Below are 25,799 nucleotides of genomic sequence, written 5' to 3'. Positions count from 1 at the left end.
TCCAATTAATAGAATCTATGCTATTATAATTTCCAAAGCCAGAATTAAGTGAGTGCTGGGGTCCAATCCCAGTGGGTCCAGGGGTCCCCAAAGGTGTGGACGGAGTCGGCGAAGAAGGAATGACACGAAGACAGCCTTCAGTTGATCAGCAGCCTAGTCAGGACCTCTAGCCAGGATCTCCAGCCAAAGTTCTGGTCGGAGTTCTGGTTAGGAACTGGTTAGGAACTGATGAGGATCTGATGAGGATCTGATGTTTATTGTCTTGTTACATCCGTATTTATACCAGCCGATTTTAATCCTGTCAATTTCTATTACAAAGGTTAGGGCGTTTCTTATCTCCATTCCAGGGAGTAAAGATTATGTAGCTTAACTACCCACCTGGCACTTAATTAAGGGGTTGTATCTCCTCCCTAACCTCAGGGAAAAATCCCCACCTGGGGAAACAACCTTTCTCAGAGAGGTGACCTTGGTTAAAACACATGGCACTAAGGAGAGCAAACATATTAAGAACAATATGCTATATATGCCAGGTCCCTTGAAACATATGTTGTGCAGATGTTTCTTTCCTGCAGCGACTGTGTCAAGCAGCAAGGATGGACCGGCTTCCGGCAAGTGAGGGATCCAACTTACATTTAAAATCCCTGGCATATATGGAGGCTATATATTTACATAAAACCATGCTACAAGTATGTAACACTGAAAAACAAACCATTGATCCTAAAATTAATATATAAAAACACTATAATTTTGCTATAAAGATGGAAAGATAATTTCCCATAAATTCAATAAACAATATTTGTTTATTTATTTACATAGAATGTATTGGACAAGAAACAATCTTGACATGTTTTGGAATGCAAGTGAAAAGAACATGGTCAATAATATATGTTATAGCCCTAGCCGGTTTGGCTCAGTGGGTAGAGCATCAGCCTGCAGACCAATGGATCCCGGGTTCAATTCCAGTCAAGGGCACATACCTTGGTTGCAGGCTCCTCCCAGGCCCAGCCCCTGGTCCGGGTGTGCAGGAGGCAACCAATCAATGTGTTTCTTTCACACTGATGTTTTTCTGTCTTTTCCTCTCTCTTCCACTCTCTCTAAAAGATCAATGGAAAAATATCCTATATATGTATTATAGTCTTTGTTTTGTCACACTAGCCAGGTGACCAATATCTGGGCTTCCGTTTCCTTCTCTAGGAAAATGAAAAGGTTGCATGAAATGGACTCAGAATTTCTGCAATTATACTTGCTTTCTGCTATTATCTCCCGCCTTCCCTCTTACGTTCCCCAGGATATCTAACTTGTATGCCTGTTTTATTTTTTCAACAAGTATTTACTGAGTGACCACTATTTGCCAGGAAACTTGCTAGGCACTAGGAATACAGTTTAGAAAAAATAGGGTTTTTGTTCACTTAACCTTGCAATGTGATGGGCATTCCACAACCAACCACAAGCATTATACACTGTGATGATCTTGAGAAGGGAAAACCCCATTACGGTCTGCAGGTTATGCTAGGTGGCTCAGTGGCTGAACGTCCATCTCTGAACCAGGAGGTCACGGTTCAATTCCCAGTCAGGCCACATGCCTGGGTTGTGGGCTTAATCCCCGGTGTGGGGCGTGCAGGAAGCAGCTGATCAGTGATTCTCTCTCATCATTGATGTTTCTATCTCTCCCTCTCCCTTCCTCTCTGAAATCAATAAAAATATTAAAAATACATAAATAAAGTAAGGAGCAGAGAAGGAAGCGCATCTCAGCCTTGCAGGGGTACAGTGTACAATGAAATGGACAGAGTGGACAAGTTCAAGGAACTGAGCGGAAGACAGGGTCCCTGAGGCACCGCTGCAGAGGGGTGCAGGCATGAGGGACAGGATAGTCCTTCCTAGCGTCTCAGGGATTTAGATCGTATTATAAGTACAGGAGCTCACTGGGTAGAGACAGTGACCCTGAAGTCAGAATCCCAGCTCCACCACTTACTAGCTCATGACCTTGGGCAGTTTCCTCATTTGGAGTGAGGGGGAGGATTAGAAAAATTAGTACAGCAAAGCTGTGGCCAGCAGCGGTAAGCACACTGCAGTGTTCTTTAGCATCAGCATCATCCTTCCTGGCTTCGGGACAAGAGCAGCTCCGAGGGAGGAGCACCGCCGTCAGAGTGCTGAGATGGGGTCCTGGGCTTGTCTCCCCCGTTACAGGCTAGTTCTACAATAGGAACCAAAGGAAACTGTGATAACCCTGACCTATAACAATGCAACAGAAAGGTAACGCTCGGTGAGCAGAAGTGCTCTTTGAGATTAAATGGACTTTGTAATATTGGAAAAACCTTAAGAATCCTTGCATTAGAACTGTCATAATTATACTTCAAGAAGATGCAAATGGCCCTTTCTACCTGTCCCCTCCCAGAATTCTTGAGGGTACCATCTTGTACTTGTTCTTCACTAATGGCGAATCTTTTAGAACCTCTATCACCACCTTCCTGTTTCACTTTGCAAGTTAGAAATCTCAGCAGATAACTTTCTCAGTGTCAGCCACGAATAAGGGTCTGAGCCCCAGCCCAGATTCTCCCAACAGCGACCGCTGTACTGTGACCGTTTCCTTAATCTTCCTAGAACTGTGACAAACTTTCTCCGGGTTTTAGCAGCAGCTTAATTCTGCATCCTTTTCTTTTTTTCTTTTTTAATCTATCCAGGCTTTTGAACTTACCCCGATAGCTGCTAAGATAGGAGCTTGATAAATCCACTTTATGTCTCCAGCACTAAGTTCCCAGCACCTGAGACAGGAAAAAAAGCTTTCGTGAACAAATTGGCAAACAAACAGGCAGTGAGAATTAAGTAGTATTTTAAGTTTTACAAAGAACTCCAGTCCCGAGCATTTAAGACAACAAGAAAACAAATCTCATAAAACACCCAAACCAGTGGGGGAAAAAGTGTAATGTGTCCTGGTTTCCATACCATTAGCTATAGAGTGTTATAAATATTGATGAATTATTTTTATAGTAACAAGAGTCAAAACCACGTTTCCAGAGCCACAAAAAAATTAGTCTTCTAAACGTGGTGCATCTGGTACTTTATTTTTATTATTATTGGAACTGGTACTTTTATTTTACAAGCAATTCAATTTTATAACTTCACAACTTGTAGAACACTGGTAATAATGAAAATCATTCTTATCCCTAGGAATGCAGTAGAAAACCTACAATAATGCACATGATTCTCATTGACAGGAATGTAATAAAAAAACTGAATGCAAATACTTTTTGTCCATAGAAATGAAAATTTTAGCTATGTTCAGTGAAATATAATTGATTAGTGTCCTGATCTGTCCTTTCAAAGCCAGAACTTTGAAATTCTCTGCATCTTGGCCATCTGGAGAAAAACTAAACAGGCTTCGTTTTAGAAGATACTCTAAACTCTATTGAACATACAAAGGGAGGCTTTTTCAGTTCTAAAATTCTATAAGGAGTGTCATTTAATCGCCTTTTCATATAATAGAAGTGCAGGAGTCAGCTCGAGCTGCCATTACATCTTACACACTGGGTGGCTTTAACAACAGACATTTATTTCCTCCCAGTCTAAAGGCTGGAAGTCCCAGATCCAGGTGTCAGCAGGGTCTGTTTCTATGGAGGCCTCTCTTGCTGTCCTGTTGCTGTGCCCACAAGACATATACTCTGTATGCACACAGAGAGGCAGGACGCTCTCTGATGCCTCTTCTTATAAGGGCACCAATCCTATCATCTCAGAGCCCCACCCTTATGACCTCAATCAGCCTGAATTACATCCTTTCGACCCCATCTCCATATACAGTCACAACAAATAAATTTTGGGGAGACACAATTCCATCAATAGCAATAAGTTTGACCATGAGAACAGACAGCAGGCACCTGAATGCTTTTCTACATTTACCTCTTCTTTTTCACTCACCTTGCATCAGCCACGGTTGCTCGTGCCACAGCCCAGCCTGCAACAAATACTGCGGGGAACCCTGCAATCAGAAAGGAATTCAGAGACCAAGTTGTTGCTTTTTTAAGATGAAGAGATTTTTTTTCTTATATTCACCACACATAAAAATATGCTATTAAAGTGGAGAGAGGAAAAACAGACATGGAAAATGTTATTATGTGAACAAGATAAGTTCTAATTTTCATGTTGTCCATTTGAGAAGTGAGCCAATACAGGGATGTTACTTGGTCCCAAAAGTCTGAGGCTGAAGGTTGGCCCAATTTTCATATGAGAGATGTAAGGTCAAGCTCCACTGGGAGTGGACTGAAGTTCCTGAGGCCAGAAGCAAGCAGTGGTTGGTGCATTTTGAAAATAACACATATTATCAGAACAGGCAAACAAACAAAAAATAACATAAAGGGTTACACTGCATGCTTCTTATGTGTGGTATCTCTACACATATCTCCGTATTTCAATTGTATTTACTGCCAAATGGATGATCAAATAATGTTTACTAGATTGAAGTCACTTCACACAGAAATAATAAAACTGGAAATGCAGTGCCTTCTCCTGATTACTTTCAGAACATGAAAATATTCTACATACAAGCTTGGCAATGAGAACATGTCTACACAGTATAACCAGAAAAGGTGCTTTTTCATGATAAGATGTACATTCTGACATTTCATCTTGACAGTTGATAATTAAGAATGGCTGCTGCCCTAACTGGTTTGGCTCAGTGGATAGAGCGTCAGCCTGCGGACTCAAGGGTCCTGGGTTCGATTCCGGTCAAGGGCATGTACCTTGGTTGTGGGCACATCCCCAGTGGGGAGTGTGCAGGAGGCAGCTGATCAATGTTTCTCTCTCATCGATGCTCCTAACTCTCTATCCCTCTCCCTTCCTCTCTGTAAAAAAATCAATAAAATATATTTAAAAGAAAAAAAAGAATGGCTGCTGATATAGAGGTAAATTACATTCAATAAGGATAAAGAAACAAGACTAACACCTTTTAAGTATATAACTAGCTATATTTTTTAAATGAGTGATTGAAAGAACAAAATGGAACCAAGAATAAAGTGCCACATTTATGAGGAAACTGAGGCAGAGGTGGGAAAAATGAAGAATGAGGTTGGCTAGAAGAAAAGAAACATAGTCATCATCAGTATTTGCCCGTACTCTTCTATATACCTTGTTTTGTAATAATGATGTGTAAAAACAGTCATTCTATATAATAAAGGGGTAATATCCAAATTGACCATCACACCATCACACAAGATGGCCACCCCCATGTGGTCACAAGATGGCTGCCACAAGATGGCCGGCAGAGGAGGGCCATTGTGGGTGATCAGGCCAGCAGGGGAGGGAAGTTGGGGACGACCAGGTCAGCAGGGGAGGGCAGTTGGGGGCAACCAGGCCGGCAGGGGAGGGCAGTTGGGGGTGACCAGGCCGGCAGGAGAGGGCAGTTGGGGGTCAATCAGGCTGGCAGGGGAGTGGTTAGGGGGACAATCAGACTGGCAGGCAGAAGTGGTTAGGGGCAATCAGGCAGTCAAGCAGGCAGGCTAGTGATTGGGAGCCAGCAGTCCCAGATTGTGAGAGGGATGTCCGACCAGCAGTCAGACATCCCCAGAGGGGTCCCAGATTGGAGAGGGTGCGGGTTAGGCTGAGGGACACTCTCCCCCCGCCCCCCCCCCGCCCCCCCCCTCCCCCCGCACAAATTTCATGCATCGGGCCTCTAGTTTTAAATATTTGTCTTCAATTTACTAAAGGTCAGATGTGGCATCTGCTCCTCTTTAGACTGTCACTTCCTTCCCTTCCTACTGATTGTTAAAAATCAGCAAAATCAATGTAAGTAATGTAACTCCACACCCAGCTGAGGAGAGCTGAAAGCTATAATGATTGGTTCCAAATGAATAACAAAGGAATCCAAGCAAACTCTCTTCTCTAGTGAAGCCAACAAATTACCTCATTGAAAGAAAGTAGGAAGCTGGATTCACTGTGAATTATTCTAGCAAATGATCCTGGCAAGGCAGCTGCAATGTTTTTTATCATTATTTTCCTCATAGGAATTTGGAACAATGCATAAGAAATAAAAATGTTTTAAAATTAGATTCTCAGTGTTGAGATGAGGGAAAATAGTCTGCTAATCAAATAGCTATTTACTTCAATAAATAGTAACTATGAGCAGTAGAGAGAGATTCTTCAAATAATATTACTGTTCTTTTAACTGTATATGCCCTAAACTAGAGCATTTACTTGTTTAAAAAATACAGTTCAAAACAGAGGAAGTCAGAAGATAGACCAACTCTAGAATAATAATGCTATAAAGATTGGTTATTAGTGTTTTTAGGTTATGGTTAATTGAGTGAACATATATTTCACATAAAAAAGCTTTTTCAAAGTGAGTTTTCATATAAACCCTACTTGCTGTCATGTATGTCTTTAAACCATTTGATAAAACAAGTTCAAGGAATAATGCTTATCTACTGTAGTTATCATTCCTACGCCAAAAATTTTGTGGACAGATTAATAAAAGTTGTAAAAAAAAAAAAAAGGTAAGAAACTCATACTCACATAGAAGCTCATTGAAAATTCTTTTTCATAGAAAGACTTAACTAGTTTCCTGGATTTCAGTGAGACAAAGTCCTGACTCTAAGGAAGGATGGACTTGACTGATATAGCCTAAATAAGAGTTGATGAGGAAGTTAGCTATCAAACCAATAAGTAAATAGAGGAAAAAGAATTTATTACAAGTGTGACCAGTGCTGTAGAAATCCAAAAAGGAAAAAGAAACATAATTCAGACAAATATCTACATTTATTGTTAAATTTTTTATTAATACTTTTGCCAACATCTGGTAATTATATTGGTACACAGATATAATTTGACTTGAAGTCAAACTACCAAAAGCTGTTCAAAAAAATTTCAAAGGACCCTAAAAAATGCAATGTATCTTTTTGGTTTTTTTCCTGTAACTGCTAGTTAAAGAGATGGGAGAGCCTTAAAGCCAACAAGCTCCCTTCCGAAATAAAACTTTATTCATAACAATCATTATTTCATAATAAATGAAGTGTTAGAGTAAGTTGACCCTTTGTCTCCTTTTTTTTTAATATATTTTTATTGATTTCAGAGAGAAAGGGAGAGGGAGAGATAGGAAGGAAGAGATAGAGATCATTCGCTGCCTCCTGCACACCCCACACTGGGGATCAAGCCCACAACCTTGGCATGTGCCCTGACCAGGAATAGAACTGTGACCTACTGGTTCATAGGTCAACACTCAACCACTGAGCAACACTGTCCAGGCGACCCTTTGTTTTTTTTAAAGGTTATTAACTAGAAGGAAATTCAATATTCTTCACTTCACATTTTCTTTTTTTTTTTTAAATATATTTTATTGATTTTTTACAGAGAGGAAGGGAGAGGGATAGAGAGTTAGAAACATCAATGAGAGAGAAACATCGATCAGCCGCCTCCTGCACACTCCCTACTGGGGATGTGCCCTCAACCAAGGTACATGCCCTTTGACCAGAATCGAACCCGGGACCCTTCAGTCCACAGGCCGAAGCTCTATCCACTGAGCCAAACCAGTTAGGGCTCACATTTTCTAATGTTAAAACAATTTTAAGGCAAAATGGGCCAAGAAATATTCTAATTTTGGAAGGGGGAAAAAAACCTTCGAATTTGATCTTGAGCCACCTAGTTCATTTTTTTCCTATGCTGAGCACTTCATAATTTAAATGTTAAAATAGCAATTGCAATGTGCAATTGTTAATCGTGAAACTTAATTTTAACCACATATGAGTTTTAATTTCTCTTTAATTTTAACAAACAACATCCTTTTCTCCATGCCGTGCATGTAGCATTAGTCCTTCGTCCAATAATCCCTCTAATCCTAATGAGGCAGTTTTGAAATGTGAGCTGACTATCTTTTTTTTAAATTAGTGATCCCATAAGTTAATTTGAATGATTTCCATCTAAAAGATATGGTCTGTCTACATAATTAGTTTGTAATTTGTATTGTTACATGCAGTCAAGATAACCTTGTAAATTCCTTTCTGGTATTTTCATCACACAACCTAGAAACACAAGTCAATGATGAGCCATTATAGCTTAAAATTCAAAAATCAACATTTTAGGATGAAACTATTGCTAACTCAGGACATTGAATAAGCTATGGACAGAGCAGTTCTAAATGTGTATGGCTAACAATGTGGTTCTCTTATGTTTCCACCAAAAAATCTTCTCAAGAATGTGGCCTCAGAGCACTAGCCATATGCTAAGTTTGTTACCACTGGGAGGATTACAGACGTGCTCTTATACTTTTCCTTGATGAACAATGAAAGAAAAAGAAGGAGTGATAGAGATAAGATGAGGAGGGATTATTCTAGGGAAATCGCTGAAAGAATGTTAATAATAGGCATGACAGAAAGTCCTAAAATCCATAATGCAATTTAAAAGAAAAAGAGTAATTTCCTTACCCCAGCCTATCAAGGTGAAACCCCACAGGTATTTGGTGTCGGAAAAGAAAGCCACAAAGATTAGACTATGCAGGTAGAGACCTTCCACCAAGATCCAATAGTAGTTTGTAGCCAAGAAGTAAATAAACATCACAACAGCAATCTTGCACCCAATCTGTCACAAATAAACCAGAATTGCACCATATTAGAATTCCTAATTGTACTGAATGACAACATTAGATGATTGAAAAGCAATTCTTCATTTTTCTTTTTATAATCTATGTCTCTTGTACATAGGAAGGCCAAGGGTTTTGAAAGAGACTAGGAAATAATTATTTTAACATAGCATTTTTAAGATTATAGGTTTGATTCTATTTTTAAAATAACTATTTTCTTTAGAAAAAAATCACTTTTCCTTAATTTTTCCTGTTTAGAAAAAAATATCCATGATCAGCAGATTAAATTTTATTTTTTTTAATATATTTTATTGATTTTTTACAGAGAGGAAGGGAAAGGGATAGAGAGTTAGAAACATCGATGAGAGAGAAACATCCATCAGCTGCCTCCTGCACACCCCCTACTGGGGATGTGCTGGCAACCAAGATACATGCCCTTGACCGGAATCGAACCTGGGACCTTTCAGTCCACAGGCCGATGCTCTATCCACTGAGCCAAACCGGTTAGGGCAGCAGATTACATTTAAAAAAAACAAACAAACAAACAAACAAAAAAACCATATCCATGATCATTAGAGAAAATTAGGAAAATACAGAAAAGCATAAAGAATATATTATCTGGCAGAGCTGCCTCGAACAGACTGTCAAACTACAGCGGGAAGACCAGGGAGGGTTGGGGGGCAGGGGGTAGGGGGTGGGAGAGATCAACCGAAGGACTTGTATGCATTCATATAAGCATAACCAATGGACATAAGACACTGGGGGGTAGGGGAGGCCAGGGGATTGTCAAGGGCGGGGGAAAAAAAAGGAGACATATGTAATACTCTTTGTAATACTTTAAGCAATAAAAAAATTTTTAAAAAAAGAATATATTATCTATTATTCTACCATAAATTTACTTATTTTCTGGTCTTTTCTTTATGCCCCAAAAGTTAATGACTTAAAATAATGAACATTTAAAAACATCTTATGAATCTAGGTGATTCTGCTGATCTGCGCCAGGCTCAGCTGATCTCGGTTGGCTAGGCTTGCGCATACAGGTCTGCCCTCACATGGCACACTATCACTTCTACTTTCTTCTATTGTGTAAAACAAGTCACAAAGCCAGTCTAGAATCAGAATCAGCATGGAATACAAAGCTACAAGGCAAAGAGCAGATACAGATAGGGTATGAATTTGCACCAATTAACTACACTTCATTTCCAGATATGTTGCTTTAAGGATCTAATTAACTGAAATATTGGGTGGTTCTATTTAATAAATAACACCAGGACATTTAACAGCAAAATCAAGTACCATGGAAGTCTGTTTGAGTCTACAACAAAGGATCTGAATGTCATGAGCTTTTAAATCCCAAGCTTCTGGGTTTGCAAGTGGGCTTTTTATTTTTGCAAACGGTGACAGCTGCTATGGGTCATACATTAAATGCCATTCCGATCATGTGCTTTTTGCACTTTCCATTCGGAACACTCTTGAATGAATAATTAGGCATGAGAATTGAGGACAGAATTGAATAGGAAGCATCAGTATACAAATTGGTCATCTATTTCAGGAAGTCCACAGATAAGATAAGCCAAAACAATATAACACATATTTAGTGGACTGGAGTGTTTTACTTATGTGTAATGTTATATAAGTCAGTAATGAGAGAAAATGGTGAAAACACTTACATATTGTGATTTGTCCATAGACGGCGCATCTATGAAATTCTGTAGGTCATCCTGCATCATCAGGGACTGCAGCTCCTTGACCCCTATGTGAGCATGGACCACTCTGTCCTTGACAAAAATGCTTGCAGCTCTCAGCATGAAAGATGCAAATAAGTGCAGGTGGATATAATTCCTAGTGCAATGCAATCGTCTATGGAGAGAAAATAATCAACTATAAATTTGGATAAGAACAGAAAAGGGCAAAGAAAATACATAAGTGAGCCCAAACTCCTCCCCAAAACAGCGGAAAATATAATAAACATGAACAAAGACAGAAACCCATTCTCATATATTTCCAATAGAAACAAATGGGATCAAAAACTAAAATGTAACTTTTTGGGAATTAATTTCAAATTTATCCTTATCTGCTACCATGCTCATCCAGATTTTGCAGTGTTAAATATTATACTAAGTTATACTAGAGCATTCTATTATACTGTATATTAAAGTAATAAATGATTAATGGAGAATCACTGAGCAGAGATAAACATTATCAAAACTGGAACTTTCACATTTTCAATACCTTCTCTGTAAGAAAATGTAAGATTGTGATAGCATTACATAATTTTATTTGCTACACATGTTGGAGAGGAAACAAGCTCATCTATAATAATCTATAATAATAAAAGCATAATATGCTAATTAGACAGGACATCCTTCCAGGCAACCTTCTGGATGAAGCTGGGGCTGTGAGGGAAGCCCAGGTCCCAGGTGCCTGCCAGCAGCTGGAGGGAAGCCTGGGTCCCAGGTGCCAGAGGGAAGCTGGTGCCAGCAGCCAGGGGAAGGAAGGTCTATTCTTGGACAAATTTCGTGCATCGAGCCTCTAGTTATCTATAAAGTAATTATATAGAAAGAATCCGCTGTTAAACAAAACCCTGAATTTCTCATAAACAAAATTGTCAGAGTCAAGTCATATAATAACACTAAGCTAAATTCAGAAACTTGTGTTAGGAAAAATACTGGGGGACACAAACTGTGAGACCTCTGTGTCTTCGGTGGATAACAATGAGAATGGGAATCACTCACCTGAAGTAGCCAATGATGAGAATAGCCACAGCCAGGGAGCCAAAGGAGATGGAATATCCAACAGTGTACATGACATACAGGCGTTCAAAGAATTCTTGCTGCAGAGGAAGAGATTTAATTAGAAAAGCAGGTTTGAGAAAAGCACAATGAGACTCAGAGGAGGTGCGGAAGTAAAGTGCAGAGGTATGAAGGTGCACGTGGAAAGGGCTGGCAACTGAGGACACGGTTGTCTTTGTCAATCAGGAGGGAGTCTCAAGCTCCTGACTGCTCTGAACTCCAGTTCCGGGTGAGTCTCTAGGGACCCAGACTCGTATGGGAGAAACTAGACTGTCTGGCATCGGTCCGAACTCGAGGGAGGCTTTCTCTCAGAGGTACTTGCAGCAATTACTGGGAGACTGAGAAGCGGGGCCTCTTAGGGTAGGACTGAGGAGCAGCCATAGCTGCTTGTTCCGCCCTGTTGATCCCCTGAGACCCCACCCCACCCAAGCTGTGCGCAGAGGCTTTTGCATAAGAAAGGCCTGGCCCTTTGCAATCTGAAAATTACCTAACAAACTGCAGCTGGGTCAGAGAAACCCAGAACTTCCAAAAGAAGGCCCAAGGCCCCACAGCAGCTTGCATTGCTTCACAGCTGGGCTCCTGCTGGGTAGCCTCAGGCAGAAGCTAAACTAGCACCTCCTTAGATCCAAGAGCCAGTGTACCCAGTGGTCAGAGTGGGACCATCCAGATTACAACTCTTCAGATCCATAGGGACACACTCAGGGGGCAGACTCAATGAGCAACAAAGCCCCACTGAAGCAAGTCTTGCCCCAAAAGGGCAAAAGACAAAGAGAGAATCTTAAAAGCAGCAAGGGAAAAAAAGTCAGTTACCTACAAGGGAGTACCCATACGACTGTCAGCTGATTTCTCAACAGAAACTTTGCAGGCCAGAAGGGAGTGACAAGAAATATTCAAAGTGATGAATACCAAGAACCTACATCCAAGATTACTTTACCCAGCAAAGCTATCATTCAGAATTGAAGGTCAGATAAAGAGCTTCACAGGTAAGAAAAAGCTAAAGGAGTTCATCACCACCAGACCAGTACTATATGAAATGCTGAAAGATATCCTTTAAAAAGAGGAAGAAGAAAAAGGTAAAGATACAAATATGAACAACAAATACACATCTATCAACAAGTGAATCTAAAAATCAAGTGAATAAATAATCTGATGAGCAGAATAAACTGGTGAATATAATAGAATCAGGGGCATAGAAAGGGAGTGGACTGACTATTCTCAGGGTTGAGGGGAAGGAGTGTGGGGGGTGCAGGAAGAGACTGGACAAAAATCATACGTACATCTATGGATGAGGATAGTGAGGGGGAAGGGCAGAGGGTAGGGTGGGAACAGGGTGGAGGGGAGCTATGGGGGGGGGGGAAAGAGGAACAACTGTAATAATCTGAACAATAAAGATTTAATTTTAAAAAAATAATAGAAAAAAAACAGGTTAAAGATAAAAAATAATAGAGCTACAAATATCACATCATTCCATTGTGCACCTGAAAAGAGTGTGTTATATGTCCATTACATTTCAATAAAACATAAAGTTTAAAAAAAAAAGATTAAAAAACAGAAGAATATGTAATTTTTTGGAATATTATTTCTAGCTTTCTTTAACTTTCTTATTGAGCTGTAATTTACATAAACTAAAATGTACAAGCCCTTTTATAAGCATGTGGGTTTTGACAAACCAAGTTCACTGTGACCCTACAAGTCAAAAAACCACCCACTACCAACCCCCAGCTTACTCCTGTTGCAATTTCTGGCATCATAAATTGCTTATCTATTCATGTATTTCACATACTTTTTGACTGTTCATGGAGTTCTTAGAATTATATAGAATACACTCTTTTTGTCAACATACTGTTTAGATACCCAGTGATATTTCATGAATCAATGATTCATTCCTTTTTAACTTTTTATTTTTAATGAAAAGTTATAAATTCAAAATCTTCAAAGTGCATGCAAGCTGCTCCCCCCAGGGGGTCCAGGCTGAATGTTCTTGAGCATCTCCAGGAAGGCCCGCGGGGATGGTGCCTCCACATTCTGGAAGGTGTTCTGGACTCTGCTGAACAGGATGAAGGAATTCACCTCAGGCCAGATGAACCCGCAGTGGTTCTCATCGAACAGGATGAAGACTCCAGGGTGGCGCCCGGTGCGGGCAAAGCCATTTAAGGCAAGAGTATAAGTAACAGTGTCCACGCTATAGAAACACATCCTACAAGTTCGGGGGTAGTTCTGGTCTATTGGGAGCACGCCCACAGGCAGAACAAACGGAACAGGCTGCTCCTCTGAAGCTGCAGCCAAGGACTCTCTGACACTTTGCTGGGCAGGGCTCTGCCAGCCATGGCCCCCGCTTTCCTCAGTCCCGTCTTCTTGCTGCTGCTGCTGCCGCCGCTCCCGGATCACCTGCTTGTCGATCTCCTGGACCACGCGGGAGAGCTCGTTGAAGTTCCGGAAGATCTCACCATCTGGCAGCTGGATGCGGCGCATGAGGTGGATGTCTAATCTGTGGTTGCAGCCTCCGGTGACCTTCGTGAGCCTGCCATACTTCCCATGGAAGCTGAGCATGGCAATCGATAGGCTGTTGTCATAGGTGTTGCATTGGAAGAGGCCTGGCCTGATGAGGTCGTCCGGGTGGCTCGGCGGGAGGTAGAGGCGGCGGTAGGTCAGGCAGTCATACCGCTGTCTGACCTCCCGCACCAGCACCCGCCCCCATTCGTCCCTAAGCCGCGTTGGTGAATCCTTTTGGTGGTTTGTCTTCTTGCACCGGGTGGTGAACCTGTCCTTCCAAATCTGCATGTGGCAGCTGTGGGGCCTGCTCTGGCGGCCTTCCATGCACTCCACCTTGGCTGATTTCCGCTTCGTCAGGCGAATTCTGAACACGGGCTCAAATTGTATTGGGCCATCCACCTGGGTGTTAAGGCAAGGCCTGAACGTCCAACCAGTAATGCATAAGCCGTCCACCACGACATTCAGCAGTGTTCTATAGCCATGATCTAGCTGCCACAATCCCAAAATGTGTCTGTATGGGTGGAGTAGCTTCGCATAGACTTCTCGATAAGACATACCGATCATCTCCAGGTTCTGCAAGTTTTCACAAACGCCGAACTCCTCCCGGCAGCGCCGTCTCCAGATGCTGTCAACGTGCAGGATGTGGTGGAATTTGGTGCAGGCCAGGGCCAGGCTGGGCAGATCGGTGACAGGGAGCAAGGCAAAGATCTCCACCAGCAGCTCCATAGGCAGGTCCTGCAGGGAGCAGCGCGGGGGCGGCATGGGACTCGGGATTTCTCCACTCCCCGCATAGCACCCCACTGCCTCTTCCGCCTCAATGTGCTTTTCTTCCGGGGCCGGGCCTGGTTTGCTGTCGGCTGCTGCCATCTCAGCTGGGCCCTGGCACTCCTGACGACACTGCTTGCCTTCAGCTGCTGCCCTCTCAGCTGGGCCCTGGCACTCCTGACAATACTGACATCCCCGCGAAGAGCCCACAACGCAGAGGCAAGCGCACTCCTCCATGCCTCCAAGGAGTAACAGCCACCACAGCCTGGGCCACTGAGCTTTAAGCTGGCTCATCCCGCCCTGAGAGTCACGCCCGCCAGGGCCTAGCCACGCCCCCTCAGAGGAGCCAATTGTAGGACATTAGCAACACTTCCAAAAGAAACCCATACCCATTAACAGTCACTTCCCTTTCCTAGTGCCCCCTCCCTATCCTCCCGCCCTAGCCCCGGGCAGTCACTAATCTGCTTTCTGTCTGGATATGCCTCCAGAGATATGCCTATGGGGAGGTGGGGGGACATTTCACATAAATGCAGTCATATCTGGTCTTTTGTTACTGGCTTCTTTCACTTAGTATAACATTTTAAAGTTTTATGTATACTATATTCTAGTATATGGGTATACCACATTTTGTTTACCCATTCATCAGTTGATGAATATTTGGGTTGTTTCCAGTTTGAGGCTCTTTTGAATAATGCCGCTATGAAGAGTGTGTACAAGTTTTTTGTGTGAACACGATTCCATTTCTTTTGGGTATGTACCTAGAAGTGGAACTTCTGGGTCATCTGGTAACTCTATGCTTAGCATGTTGAGGAACTGCCAAAAACGTTTTCCAACGTGGCCTCGCTATCTTACATTTCCACCAGCATTGTACGAAGGGTCCAATTTTTAAACATTCTCATGAATGCTTTTTTCAAAAATATATTATAGCTATCCTACTGAGTGTTGAGCGGTATTTTATTATAGTTTAGAGCAGAGTTATTGACTGTAGGTTGACTTGACCTTGAACTCCATAAGGGAAATCTCTTCTATGCTCAGCCTTCACCCAGCCTCTGCCAAATCTCTCAGGCCCCTGGTAGGAATGGGTTCCTACATGTGAGCAAGGATGGACTCGAGTTCTTCACTTTCAGTTGACCTCAGTTCTTCACTTTCAAGTGACTAACCTTGCTAATTCCTTGGGTGAATGGATGCCCTCAAAAAAAAAAGTTCACAGGATCTGCCCACTATGAACATAAGTTTCCTATGGGCTGAGACTGGCCCTGCCCATTCAGACAGGCTTCCATTCTCATGTTGAGAGCAGCTAGATCCCTTCTCTCCACTTTTCTGGATTCCTACCAGAGAAACACTCTCACCTTTGGAGGGTCCTCTTAGTGCCCTGGGAGGAATTTGATTTGCCTTTTGTCAGGAATAGACATTTAGGGTGGTTTATTTGATAGAGGGGTGTAAATTCCATCTGCCACAGACACTGACTTCGATCATTTAAACACTAAAATCTCCCAATCCCTCCTTTGAAGAATAGCCATATGTTATTATTGGTATGTAACCGGGTAATGGGTGTAAAGACTCTTCTTTTAGGATCCTGTATTGATGGGGTTTTGAGGGACGATCTCCAAGGGTACATGTGTGTCTGGTGGGTCAAGGAGAACCTAGGAATGTGAGTGCAGCTGGTGTATGGCGCTAGGAGGGCTTGATCAGCTAGTGAAGAGATCCAATCATCTTTTCTCTGCCAGGATTGAGAGAGCCAGGGACACCACCGCCCTAGGAAGAAATCTGTGTAGGAAGGTCAAAGGCAGGTCAATAGATCAAAGGAGAGACAGAGGCTGCTGCTATGGTTAGAGGAAGAAAAAAAATAGAATATTGGGGGATTAGTTATGGTTGTGGGAAATATTAATTGTGCTCTGTTAACCATGATTGCCTTGCGTTGGTTCAAGAAAGGACATTCTGACCTGGCTAAGAGTTGTATGCTCCTGGGACCTGGAAGTCAGTCTTGGACCAGGGCCTTAGCCTTGGAATGTGGTCCATTCTCATTCAAGAACAGCCTATTATCATGGAAAGATTAACAACTTTGTTGCCCAAACAATGGAGTCCCACCCCAGCCTCCTACTTCTCCATGCCTGTAATCCCTACATACCCAGGTAATCTTTGTTTTACCACAGATAAGCAGCTGGCTTATAGGGGGCTGCAAAGCAGATTTTTGTGGATGACCCATTGCTCTCCCATACTGCTGGCATTATAGGAATAAACACTCATATATGATTCAAAAAAAAAAAGTTATAAATTCAAAAGAAGTGGAAACAATAGTAAGAAAGGTCAAATATACCCTTCACCCAAGATCCTCCAGGGGTTACATCTAACATAATTAGACCAAAATATCAACACCAGGAATTTGACGTTGGTGCAACTTGTGTATTTATAGTTCTATGTCATTTTAACACATATGTAAATTTTAATAACCATCAAGGCAATCACGACAGGAAGTGATTCCATCACCACAAAGATCTCCCTCATGCTATCCCTTTACAGTCAGGCCTACCCTCCTCCTCCTCACCGTCCCGAACACCTGGCAACCATGAATCTATTTTCTAGATCTCTAATTTTGTCATCACGCATTTTACACATGAGGTCTGAGTAATAGGAGTTTAAGCATGACTTTTTAAAAAATATTTTTTCATTTATTTTAGAGAGAGGGGAAAGGAGAGGAATAGAAAGATAGAAACATCGATTAGAGAGAACATCAATTTGTTGCCTCCTGCATGCCCCCTAGTGGGGATCGAGTCCACAACCCAGGCATGTGAGCCCTGATCAGGAATCAAACCATGACTTCCTGGTTCGTGGGTCCACGCTCAACCATTGAGCCATCCCGGTTGGGCTAAGTATGACTTGTAAAGCACCGTGTATAACTTAAAAGTAACTACCCAGAAGTTTCAAAGTTTACATACAATTACTATCCTAGGAGCAGCACCGCTGAGGGATTTGTAGATCAGGGCTCTGCTTTAGGCCTGCCATCAGTGAGCTGTGTCATCTCTGGTTCTGTGTAAAATTTGGTATTATGCTGGAAGACTTACAGGATGCCCCAGGCCTCTTTAGTTCTACAACTCTAATCTTTCACACACTAATGAATCAACCACTGGCAAATCTTAGAAAATGGAAAATAATCTCTAAAATACAAAGCTCCTCCTGGAATACAGAGTGAGATGAGATGCAGCCATTTACAGGTAATCAAGAGAAATCATGCATCGTGTCACTGATTACCTCTTTAAATCTTTATACATAATGTAAACATAATGTAATGCAACAATACACACAGAGACACATATTTATACGTATGTCTGTATATGTCTCAGCCAAGTAGCTCTAACTTTAAGAAAATACCTTTCCTTAACCAGGTATCTGAAAAGATTACAACCTTGTTTTTACCTTTTATGATCTTTGTTGTCTTAGGAATAAGAGGGTTTTTCCATATAATGGTTGACAATCAAAGACTGCATAAAAATCATTATTCTGCTTCCCCTCAGGGGTTCACACAAAAAACAACACAAAATTACCACTACCTTCCCTGGGCTGATATCAGGCCGAAGAAAGCGAAGGCAATCTGAATAATTAGACCAGGTTTTATTTAAACTGTGTATAAAATCCCATGTTCCATTGCGGTTACAGCGTCGCAAAGCCACTCCTGTAAAGACACGAAGAAAAACAGTGAGAGTGCTCAGGTCTCTTAGAGTCCGTTACAAAAATAAAATGGTAAATTTTGTTCCAAATTACCCATTTCAGAAAAACCCATTACCTTTATGATTGAAGTCATAAATATAAGGAGGGCAGGGGACAGCCAAGATTTTCCCCACTGTTCCTCTGGGCCAACAAATGAGTCCATCCCATTCTGGAAAACAATTTCCCTCTGATGAAAAAAGAAATTAAAAAGCACATAAACAAAAATGCAGTGAGAACCAGAGAGTAAATGCATTCAAAATGCAAAATTTCAAGCCACTGCCTGTAGCAAAATATAAAAAAAAACTAGCAATTTTGGAAACTAGAATGAGGTAGATAGGGTGCAAATATCCCAAAATTCATCCACTTAGCCTCGAGGGGCCATTGATAGGAACATTTGATTTGCATATATTAAAATATTTTAGTGATTCCAATATTAAGGAGTTATAGCAATTAATATATGAGAAACATTAGAATTCATGGTGAACTTCTGTAGTAAAATTCTTCCAACTAGCATAGTTGTAGCTATATTTTTTACCCTAGATTTTTTTAAATTGCTGTTAAAAAATGTAACATATGAAATAGATTGAGCTTCAGAGGTAAGCTCCACGATTTGGGTTTGCCTTTACCAATGAGTGCCTTTACACTCATCTCACACAAAATTCTCATAAGCTCTACTCTTCCCGAGATGCATCCAGGACCCTCTCACTTCTCAAACCTCCATGACCACCAGCATGGCCAAGTCCTTCGTCTCCAGCCTGCATTACTACAATAACCTCCAACTGGTCTTCCTGACTCTATTCTTGCTCTCCTCCGTTTATTCTTTAATTACAGTTGACATTCAATACTACATTAGTTTGGGGTGTGCAGCATGGCGGTTAGACATTTATATAATTTACAAAGTGATCCATAAGTCTAGTACCTATCTGGCACCATACATAGTTATCACAATATTATTGACTATTACACCCCATGATTATTTTGTAACTGCTAATTTATACTTCTTAATCCCTTCACCTTTTTCACCCAGTCTTCCAAACCCCCATATCTGGCCACCATCGGTCTGTTCTGTGTTTCTGAGTAGATTCCACATACAAGTGAAATCACATGGTATTTGTCTGTCTGACTTATTTCGAAAAGATACATGGAACCCTACGTTCATTGCAGCATTATTTACAGTAAACAAGATATGGAAGCAACCTAAGCGTCCAGCAATGATTAGATAAAGAAGATGTGGTACATATATACAATGGAATATTACTTGGCCATAAAAAAGAATGAGATCTTACCATTTGCAACAGCATGCATGGATCTAGGGGGCATTATGCTAAGTGAAATAATAAGCCCTTCATTTATTCTTAACACAATAGCCCCAAAGGCTTCCCTTCTCACTCTGAGCAAAAGCCAAGTCTTTACAATGTCTGAAGGCCCCGGCAGGATCTGCCCTCTCCCCTAGATCATCTCCCCGACCTCAATTCCCGCTAATGGCCTCCTTTCTCTTCCAGGAACTCAACCCAATTCCCCCAGAGAGCCCCAACGCTTATTCCCTCACCTCCTACAGACTTTCACCCAAACTTCAACTTTGAAGTAAACTTTCCTATTTGAAATTACTTCCCAACACACTCCTTATCACCTTTCCTGGTGTATTTTTCACCTTCCAGTGTTGTTATTTTGTTATTGTTTTCTTGAACCGCAGGGTCGAAGGACCCTGAGGGTAGAAGATTTTGTCTGTGTTGTTTCATGCATTCATCACCCAGCATTTGACGGGGGCTGAACAAACATTCAGTCAGTGTCACTGTTCTGCGGGGCCTGTCCACTAGCTGTGCATTGAGCTTCTAAGAAGAGAGCATATCAGCCATGTCAGACCCCGACATCCCCAAAACAGACCATTTTAACGAGTCCTGTTTTCATTTTCTATTGCCACCTTCACACATTACCACATATTTAGTGTTTTCAAATAACCAAGTTTATGATCTCACTATTTCTATAACTCAGACGTCCAGCAAGCTTGGCTGGATCTCTGCATATAGATTCACAAGGCCAACATCAAGGTCTGGGCAGGGCCGCATTCCTTCCTGGGGGCGCTGGGGAAGAACCTGTCTCCTTGCTCACTTCCATTGTTGGCAGAATTCAGTTCCTTGCCGCTGGAGGACTGAGGTTCCCGTGTCCTTGCTGGCTGTCAGCCGAGGGCTGTTCTCAGTTTCTAGCAGCCACGTGCATTTCTTAGCTCATGATCCCCTTCTTCCATCTTCAAAGTGAGCAGAGCAGGTTGGGTCCTTGTCACAGTTCGGGTCTCTCCTCCATGCTCCTTTTCTGTGACTCTCCTGCCTTCCTCGGCCACTGTTAAGGTCTCCTTAAAAGTGACTACATTGAGCTCATCCAAACAATCCCGGATAATCTGCCTATTTTAAGGCCCAAAACCTTAATTCCACCCGTGATGCCCCTTTATCATGAGCCATGACATATATAGGCCTAACACCAGATACTGGGGAGGGGCCATCTTTGGGGGGGCATCTGTTGCCGGAAGCCGGTCCATCCTTGCTGCTTGACACAGTCGCTGCAGGAAAGAAACATCTGCACAGCATATGTTTCAAGGGACCTGGCGTATATGGCATAGTGTTCTTAATATATTTGCTCCCCTTAGTGCTATGTGTTTTAACCAAGGTCACCTCTCCAAGAAAGGTTGTTTCCCCAGGTAGGGATTTTCCCCTGAAGTTAGGGAGGGGATAAAACCCCTTAACTAAGGACCAGGCGGGTAGTTAATCACTTTAACTACGAACAATCACTCTTAAGCTACATAATCTTTACTCCCTGGAATGGAGATAAGAAAGGCCTTAACCTTTGGAATAGAAATTGCAGGTGGGTAGTTAATCACTTTAACTACGAACAATCACTCTTAAGCTACATAATCTTTACTCCCTGGAATGGAGATAAGAAAGGCCTTAACCTTTGGAATAGAAATTGATAGGATTAAAATCAACTGTTATAAATATAGATGTAACAAGACAACAGAAAACAGAACTGGGAACTGGGAACGGGACTGAGAGAACCTAGAGACAGAACCTAGAAACAGAACCTGGCTACAGAACTTGGCTGGAGAACCTAGCAACAGATCCTGGCTAGAGATCCTGGCTAGACTGCTGATCAACTGAAGGCTGTCTCCATGTCATTCCTTCTTCGCCGACTCCGTCCACACCTTGGGGAACCCCTGGACCTGTTGGGTCTGGACCCCAACATATGGCGCCTAGCAAGAGAACCTGTACCCAGAACTTGGTTGGAGATCCTGACCAGAACTTGGTTGGAGATCCTACCCAGAACTTGGCTAGAGAACCAGAACTTCGCTGGAGATCCTGGCTAGGCTGCTGATCAACTGAACGCTGTCTCTGTCATTCCTTCTTCGCTGACTCCGTCCACACCTTTGGGGACCCCTGGACCCCAACAATCTGTTACCACAGGTGCTATCCATTACAGCTCTCAATGTTCAGTTATCAATTACACTAACTCTAGCTGAGGATGTTTGTTCTCAGTAACGTTCATGACGTCAAGTGTGTTTGTTCAGTTTTGAACAGTCAGCATAACAGAACCTCACACAACCGTTTGATCTCTACACAAAGGATTCCAGCACAAACCTGAAATTAATGTCTAGTGTCCACCACATCACACAGAAACAAATATCTGACTTGCTTTGTGAATTGCTGAAGTGATGAAAAGAAATAAAACGTCCTCCCGCGCCCCCCGCTGTTCTTATCAAAGAGAGCCTTTTCCGGGAAACAGCCTCACTTTGCCCACGTAATAAAAAGCCTGGGCTTTCAATATCACAAGCCACCCGGGAGCTCAGCACACTGGCTCCTGCTTCTGATGCACAGCTTACCTGCCTCTTTCCACCACTCCCTGCTGTTTGCTTGTTTTCTCTTTTACACAGAGTATAATGAATCCATCTCTCCCATCAACTCTGCCCTAAATGCTCTTCTTTATCTTGATAGCATTCCACATGGCTTCCCATCCCTTTACTGTGTTTAACAAACCATGCATCCTTATTAATCTGCACTGCCCAACCCTTCACCAGGAAGATACCCATCCTGCAATCTACAAAAATTGAAGCTGAAAATGCATTCCTGCGTTCTTGTAACCAGTTGTCCCTCTAAAATGTATGCAGCAATGTCATATGTTTCACATCTTCACAAATGTTAGATGTTATATAAGTTTAAATCCAGAGTACTCACTCTTTTTATGTGTAACTCCTGTAGTGTGTGACTGATTCACACTGGCTTGTCTTTAACTGTCCTCTTCCCTCCGACAGGAATGTCTTTTACTTCCTCCTCTACACATGGAATTCCTGTTCCTTTCATTTTAAGATAAGATGACTATTCCTTCAGGGAGCCTCCTCCAATCCCTCCCCAATGAATTAAGCTGCCTTTCCAGGGATTCCAAATTTTGTTGCCTCTGTTGTTAATAACACCATACTGAACGGTATCATTGTCTCCAGGGGTAAGGATAGAATCTGATTCACTTTTTCAGTGCTTAGTACAGATGCAACGAACTGTGGACACATAATGTATTTGTTGAACTGTTAAAGGGACACTGACGATGATAATGCTGGACTGAGACATCTTCCAGCTCAAAATTTCATGAGACTTCAGAGCAAATAGTTCATTCAGCCCTCAAAGATTCTTTATAAATTCCTTCCCGATTGTGGCAACTTCAGTGTTCTTCAAAGGAAGGATGAGTGAGTCTCCTTTTTAACATTATTGGTCTGGCCGAAACCGGATTGGCTCAGTGGATAGAGCGTCGGCCTGCGGACTGAGAGGTCCCGGGTTCGATTCCGGTCAAGGGCATGTACCTGGGTTGCGGGCACATTCCCAGTAGGGGATGTGCAGGAGGCAGCTGATCGATGTTTCTCTCTCATCGATGTTTCTAACCCTCTATCTCTCTCCCTTCCTCTCTGTAAAAAATCAATAAAATATATTTAAAAAGAAAAAAAAAAAAGAAAACAAATAACATTATTGGTCTGGCCATTCAGACAACTGCTTCCTAGTGCAACACCCCTGCAAAGGCTGTATTAATATAAACACATTCTTTCTTAAAACATGGCTTAGCTTAATTGGCTGTAAATTAAAAGAATAAATCTGAGGCCAGAAAGTATTCCATAGGATCAGCAAGCATTGCATTTGAGGTTTTTCTAGGTTAATCACTAAAATAATTAAATATAACATATATTTTCCAAACTAGTAGAGGAAGGACGGATGAAATAAGGAAAAAAAAGTCTCAATTCAAAAGAAGCCAAAAGAAGGTGGGGGTGAGGAGTGGAAGGCAGGAAAAGCTGGTGAAATGAAAAGTTCAAATAAGGTGAATTAAATAAGTATAATTAGGGGGAAAAGGAAGATAGTGGCGTAAACGCCTGTACTCACCGCCTCCCACAACCACATCAAAATTACAACTAAAATACGAACAACCATCATCTAGAACCACTGGAAAGCTGGCTAAATGGAAATCCTACAACTAGAGAAGTAAAGAAGAAAGCACACTGAGACTGGTAGGAAGTTCATAGGCACGGAACCAGCTGGTCCGGCACCCACCTGAGCCACTTTTTTAATTGGGAGGGAGATCATCTCAGACCACAGCTAATTACAACTCTATACATCCATAAGCGACACACTCAAGGGGCAGACTCAATAAGCACCAGGCTGCCTGGAGGAGTAAGGGGTCCAAGCCCCACACTAGACCCCCAGCCCAGGGTCCCAGAGCTGGGAAGAGAAGTCCCCATAACTATAGGCTGTAAAAACCAGTGTGGATTGGGGCTCAGTGACACACAGGCTGCTGGAGACCCAGCTGTTCCTCTTAAAAGGCTGGCACCACGAACTAAAGTTACAAGTCCTGCTTCCTCTGAGCTCCAGCCCCAGGGCAAGGCTCTGGGGGACAGAGACACATACAAGGAGGAACTGGATTGTCTGGCATCAGGACAGGAATGTGGGGGCGGCTTTCTCCCAGACAAAGGTGCTCACAGGGATCATTGTTCCTATGCTGGGACCTCCCGGGTCCCAGGGCTAACTGGCAGCCATTTCTGTTTGCTCCGCCCTGGTGATTCCCTAAGACCTGGCCTCATCCAATTTAAAACCTCGCCCAACCTGTGTGCAGCAGCTTTTGCATATAAATAGCCTGTCCTTGCTCAGGATAAAACCTCTCAAACAAGCTGCAGCTGGATCAGAGAGCCCCAAGCCTATCAATAAAAGGCCCAAGACCCAGCACCAGCCCTAGCCTGCCTTACTTCACAGCTGGGCCTCATCTGGGAAATTCCAAACCCAATACAAAGAGGAAGAATCTGCAGATCTCTCTGTAGCTCCTGATGGGTGGCCCCAGGCAGTGGCTGACTTTGCACTTCCCTGGAGACCCAAGAGTCAATGTACCCAGTGGTCAGTGTAAATCATATCAAATTACAACTCCACATCCATAAGCAACACACTCAAGGGGCAGACTCAGTGAGCACCAAAGCACCACTGAAGCAAGTCCTGCTCCATAGGGGTGTTTCCTGCACAGCAGCTTTCCCACTGTAGTAGCAGCTGGTCCTCACAGCCAATTGGCCTGGAGGTCAATTCCTCCCAATGCCTCCAACAGCAATAAAGTCTCAAATACCACAAGACTGTGCACACAGGCCACAAAGGGGTGCACCTAGAGTGCCCAGCTCAGGTGACTGGGGAGGTTGAGCCACTGGGCCCTATAGAACACCCACTAAACAAGACCATTCTATCAACTCAAGGAGACATAGCAGCTCTACCCAAAACATAGAAATAAACAAAGGGAAGCAGCCAGAATGCTGAGACAAGAAAACATGTCACAAATAGAAGAAAGCAAACTACTGGATATAGAGTTCAAAACCACGGTTATAAGGTTACTCAAGAATCTGTTAGAAACCTCCAAAAAAAATTGAAAAGGACCAGGCAGAAATTAAGCATACACTGACTGAAATAAAGAATAATATACAGGGATTCAACAGTAGAGTAAAGGATTTTGAGAATCAAATCAACAATTTGAAATATGAGGAAGCAAAAAACACCCAACCAGAACAGCAAAAAGAAAAAAATAATCCAAAAATATGAAGATAGTGTAAGGAGCCTCTGGGACAACTTCAAGCATGCCAACATTAGTATTATAAGGGTGCCAGAAGAAGAGAAAGGCCAAAACATTGAAAACCTATTTGAAGAAATTATGACAGAAAACTTCCCCTACCTGATGAAAGAAATAGACTTACAGGTCCAGGAAGCACAGAGGGTCCCAAACAAGAGTAACCCACACCAAGACACATCATAATTAAAATGCCAAAGGCTAAAGACAAAGAGAGACTCTTAAAAGCAGCAAGAGAAAAGCAGTTAGTTACCTACAAGGGAATGCCCATACAACTGTCAGCTGATTTCTCAACAGAAACTTTGCAGGCCAGAAGGGAGTGGCAAGAAATATTCAAAGTGATGAATAGCAAGGACCTACAACCAAGA

The 25,799-nt window shown here is 42.3% G+C and overlaps 1 protein-coding gene and 1 pseudogene across 1 annotated transcript in view; both read right to left on the bottom strand.

Annotated features, from left to right (window-relative positions):
- Window positions 1–25,799, bottom strand: part of PTH2R (parathyroid hormone 2 receptor) — a 50,885-nt gene that overhangs the window by 10,712 nt on the left and 14,374 nt on the right. Inside the window, exons 3-9 of the mRNA XM_070423298.1 lie at window positions 18,392–18,502; window positions 18,159–18,280; window positions 11,296–11,393; window positions 10,231–10,420; window positions 8,406–8,559; window positions 3,913–3,973; window positions 2,696–2,762 (exon numbers count right to left, since the gene is read on the bottom strand). Coding sequence (XP_070279399.1) covers window positions 2,696–2,762; window positions 3,913–3,973; window positions 8,406–8,559; window positions 10,231–10,420; window positions 11,296–11,393; window positions 18,159–18,280; window positions 18,392–18,502 — 803 coding nt within the window. The remainder of the gene's footprint in view (window positions 1–2,695; window positions 2,763–3,912; window positions 3,974–8,405; window positions 8,560–10,230; window positions 10,421–11,295; window positions 11,394–18,158; window positions 18,281–18,391; window positions 18,503–25,799) is intronic.
- LOC139015412 (F-box only protein 31 pseudogene) lies at window positions 13,285–14,847 on the bottom strand (annotated as a pseudogene).

The sequence above is a fragment of the Myotis yumanensis genome, unplaced genomic scaffold (genome assembly GCF_028538775.1).
Source record: "Myotis yumanensis isolate MYYU_CA2020_CCGP unplaced genomic scaffold, mMyoYum1.0.hap1 SCAF_8, whole genome shotgun sequence".
NCBI classification, from domain to species: Eukaryota; Metazoa; Chordata; class Mammalia; order Chiroptera; family Vespertilionidae; genus Myotis; species Myotis yumanensis.
Note: the sequence above shows the minus strand (reverse complement) of the source record. Positions and strands in the feature narration are given on the sequence as shown.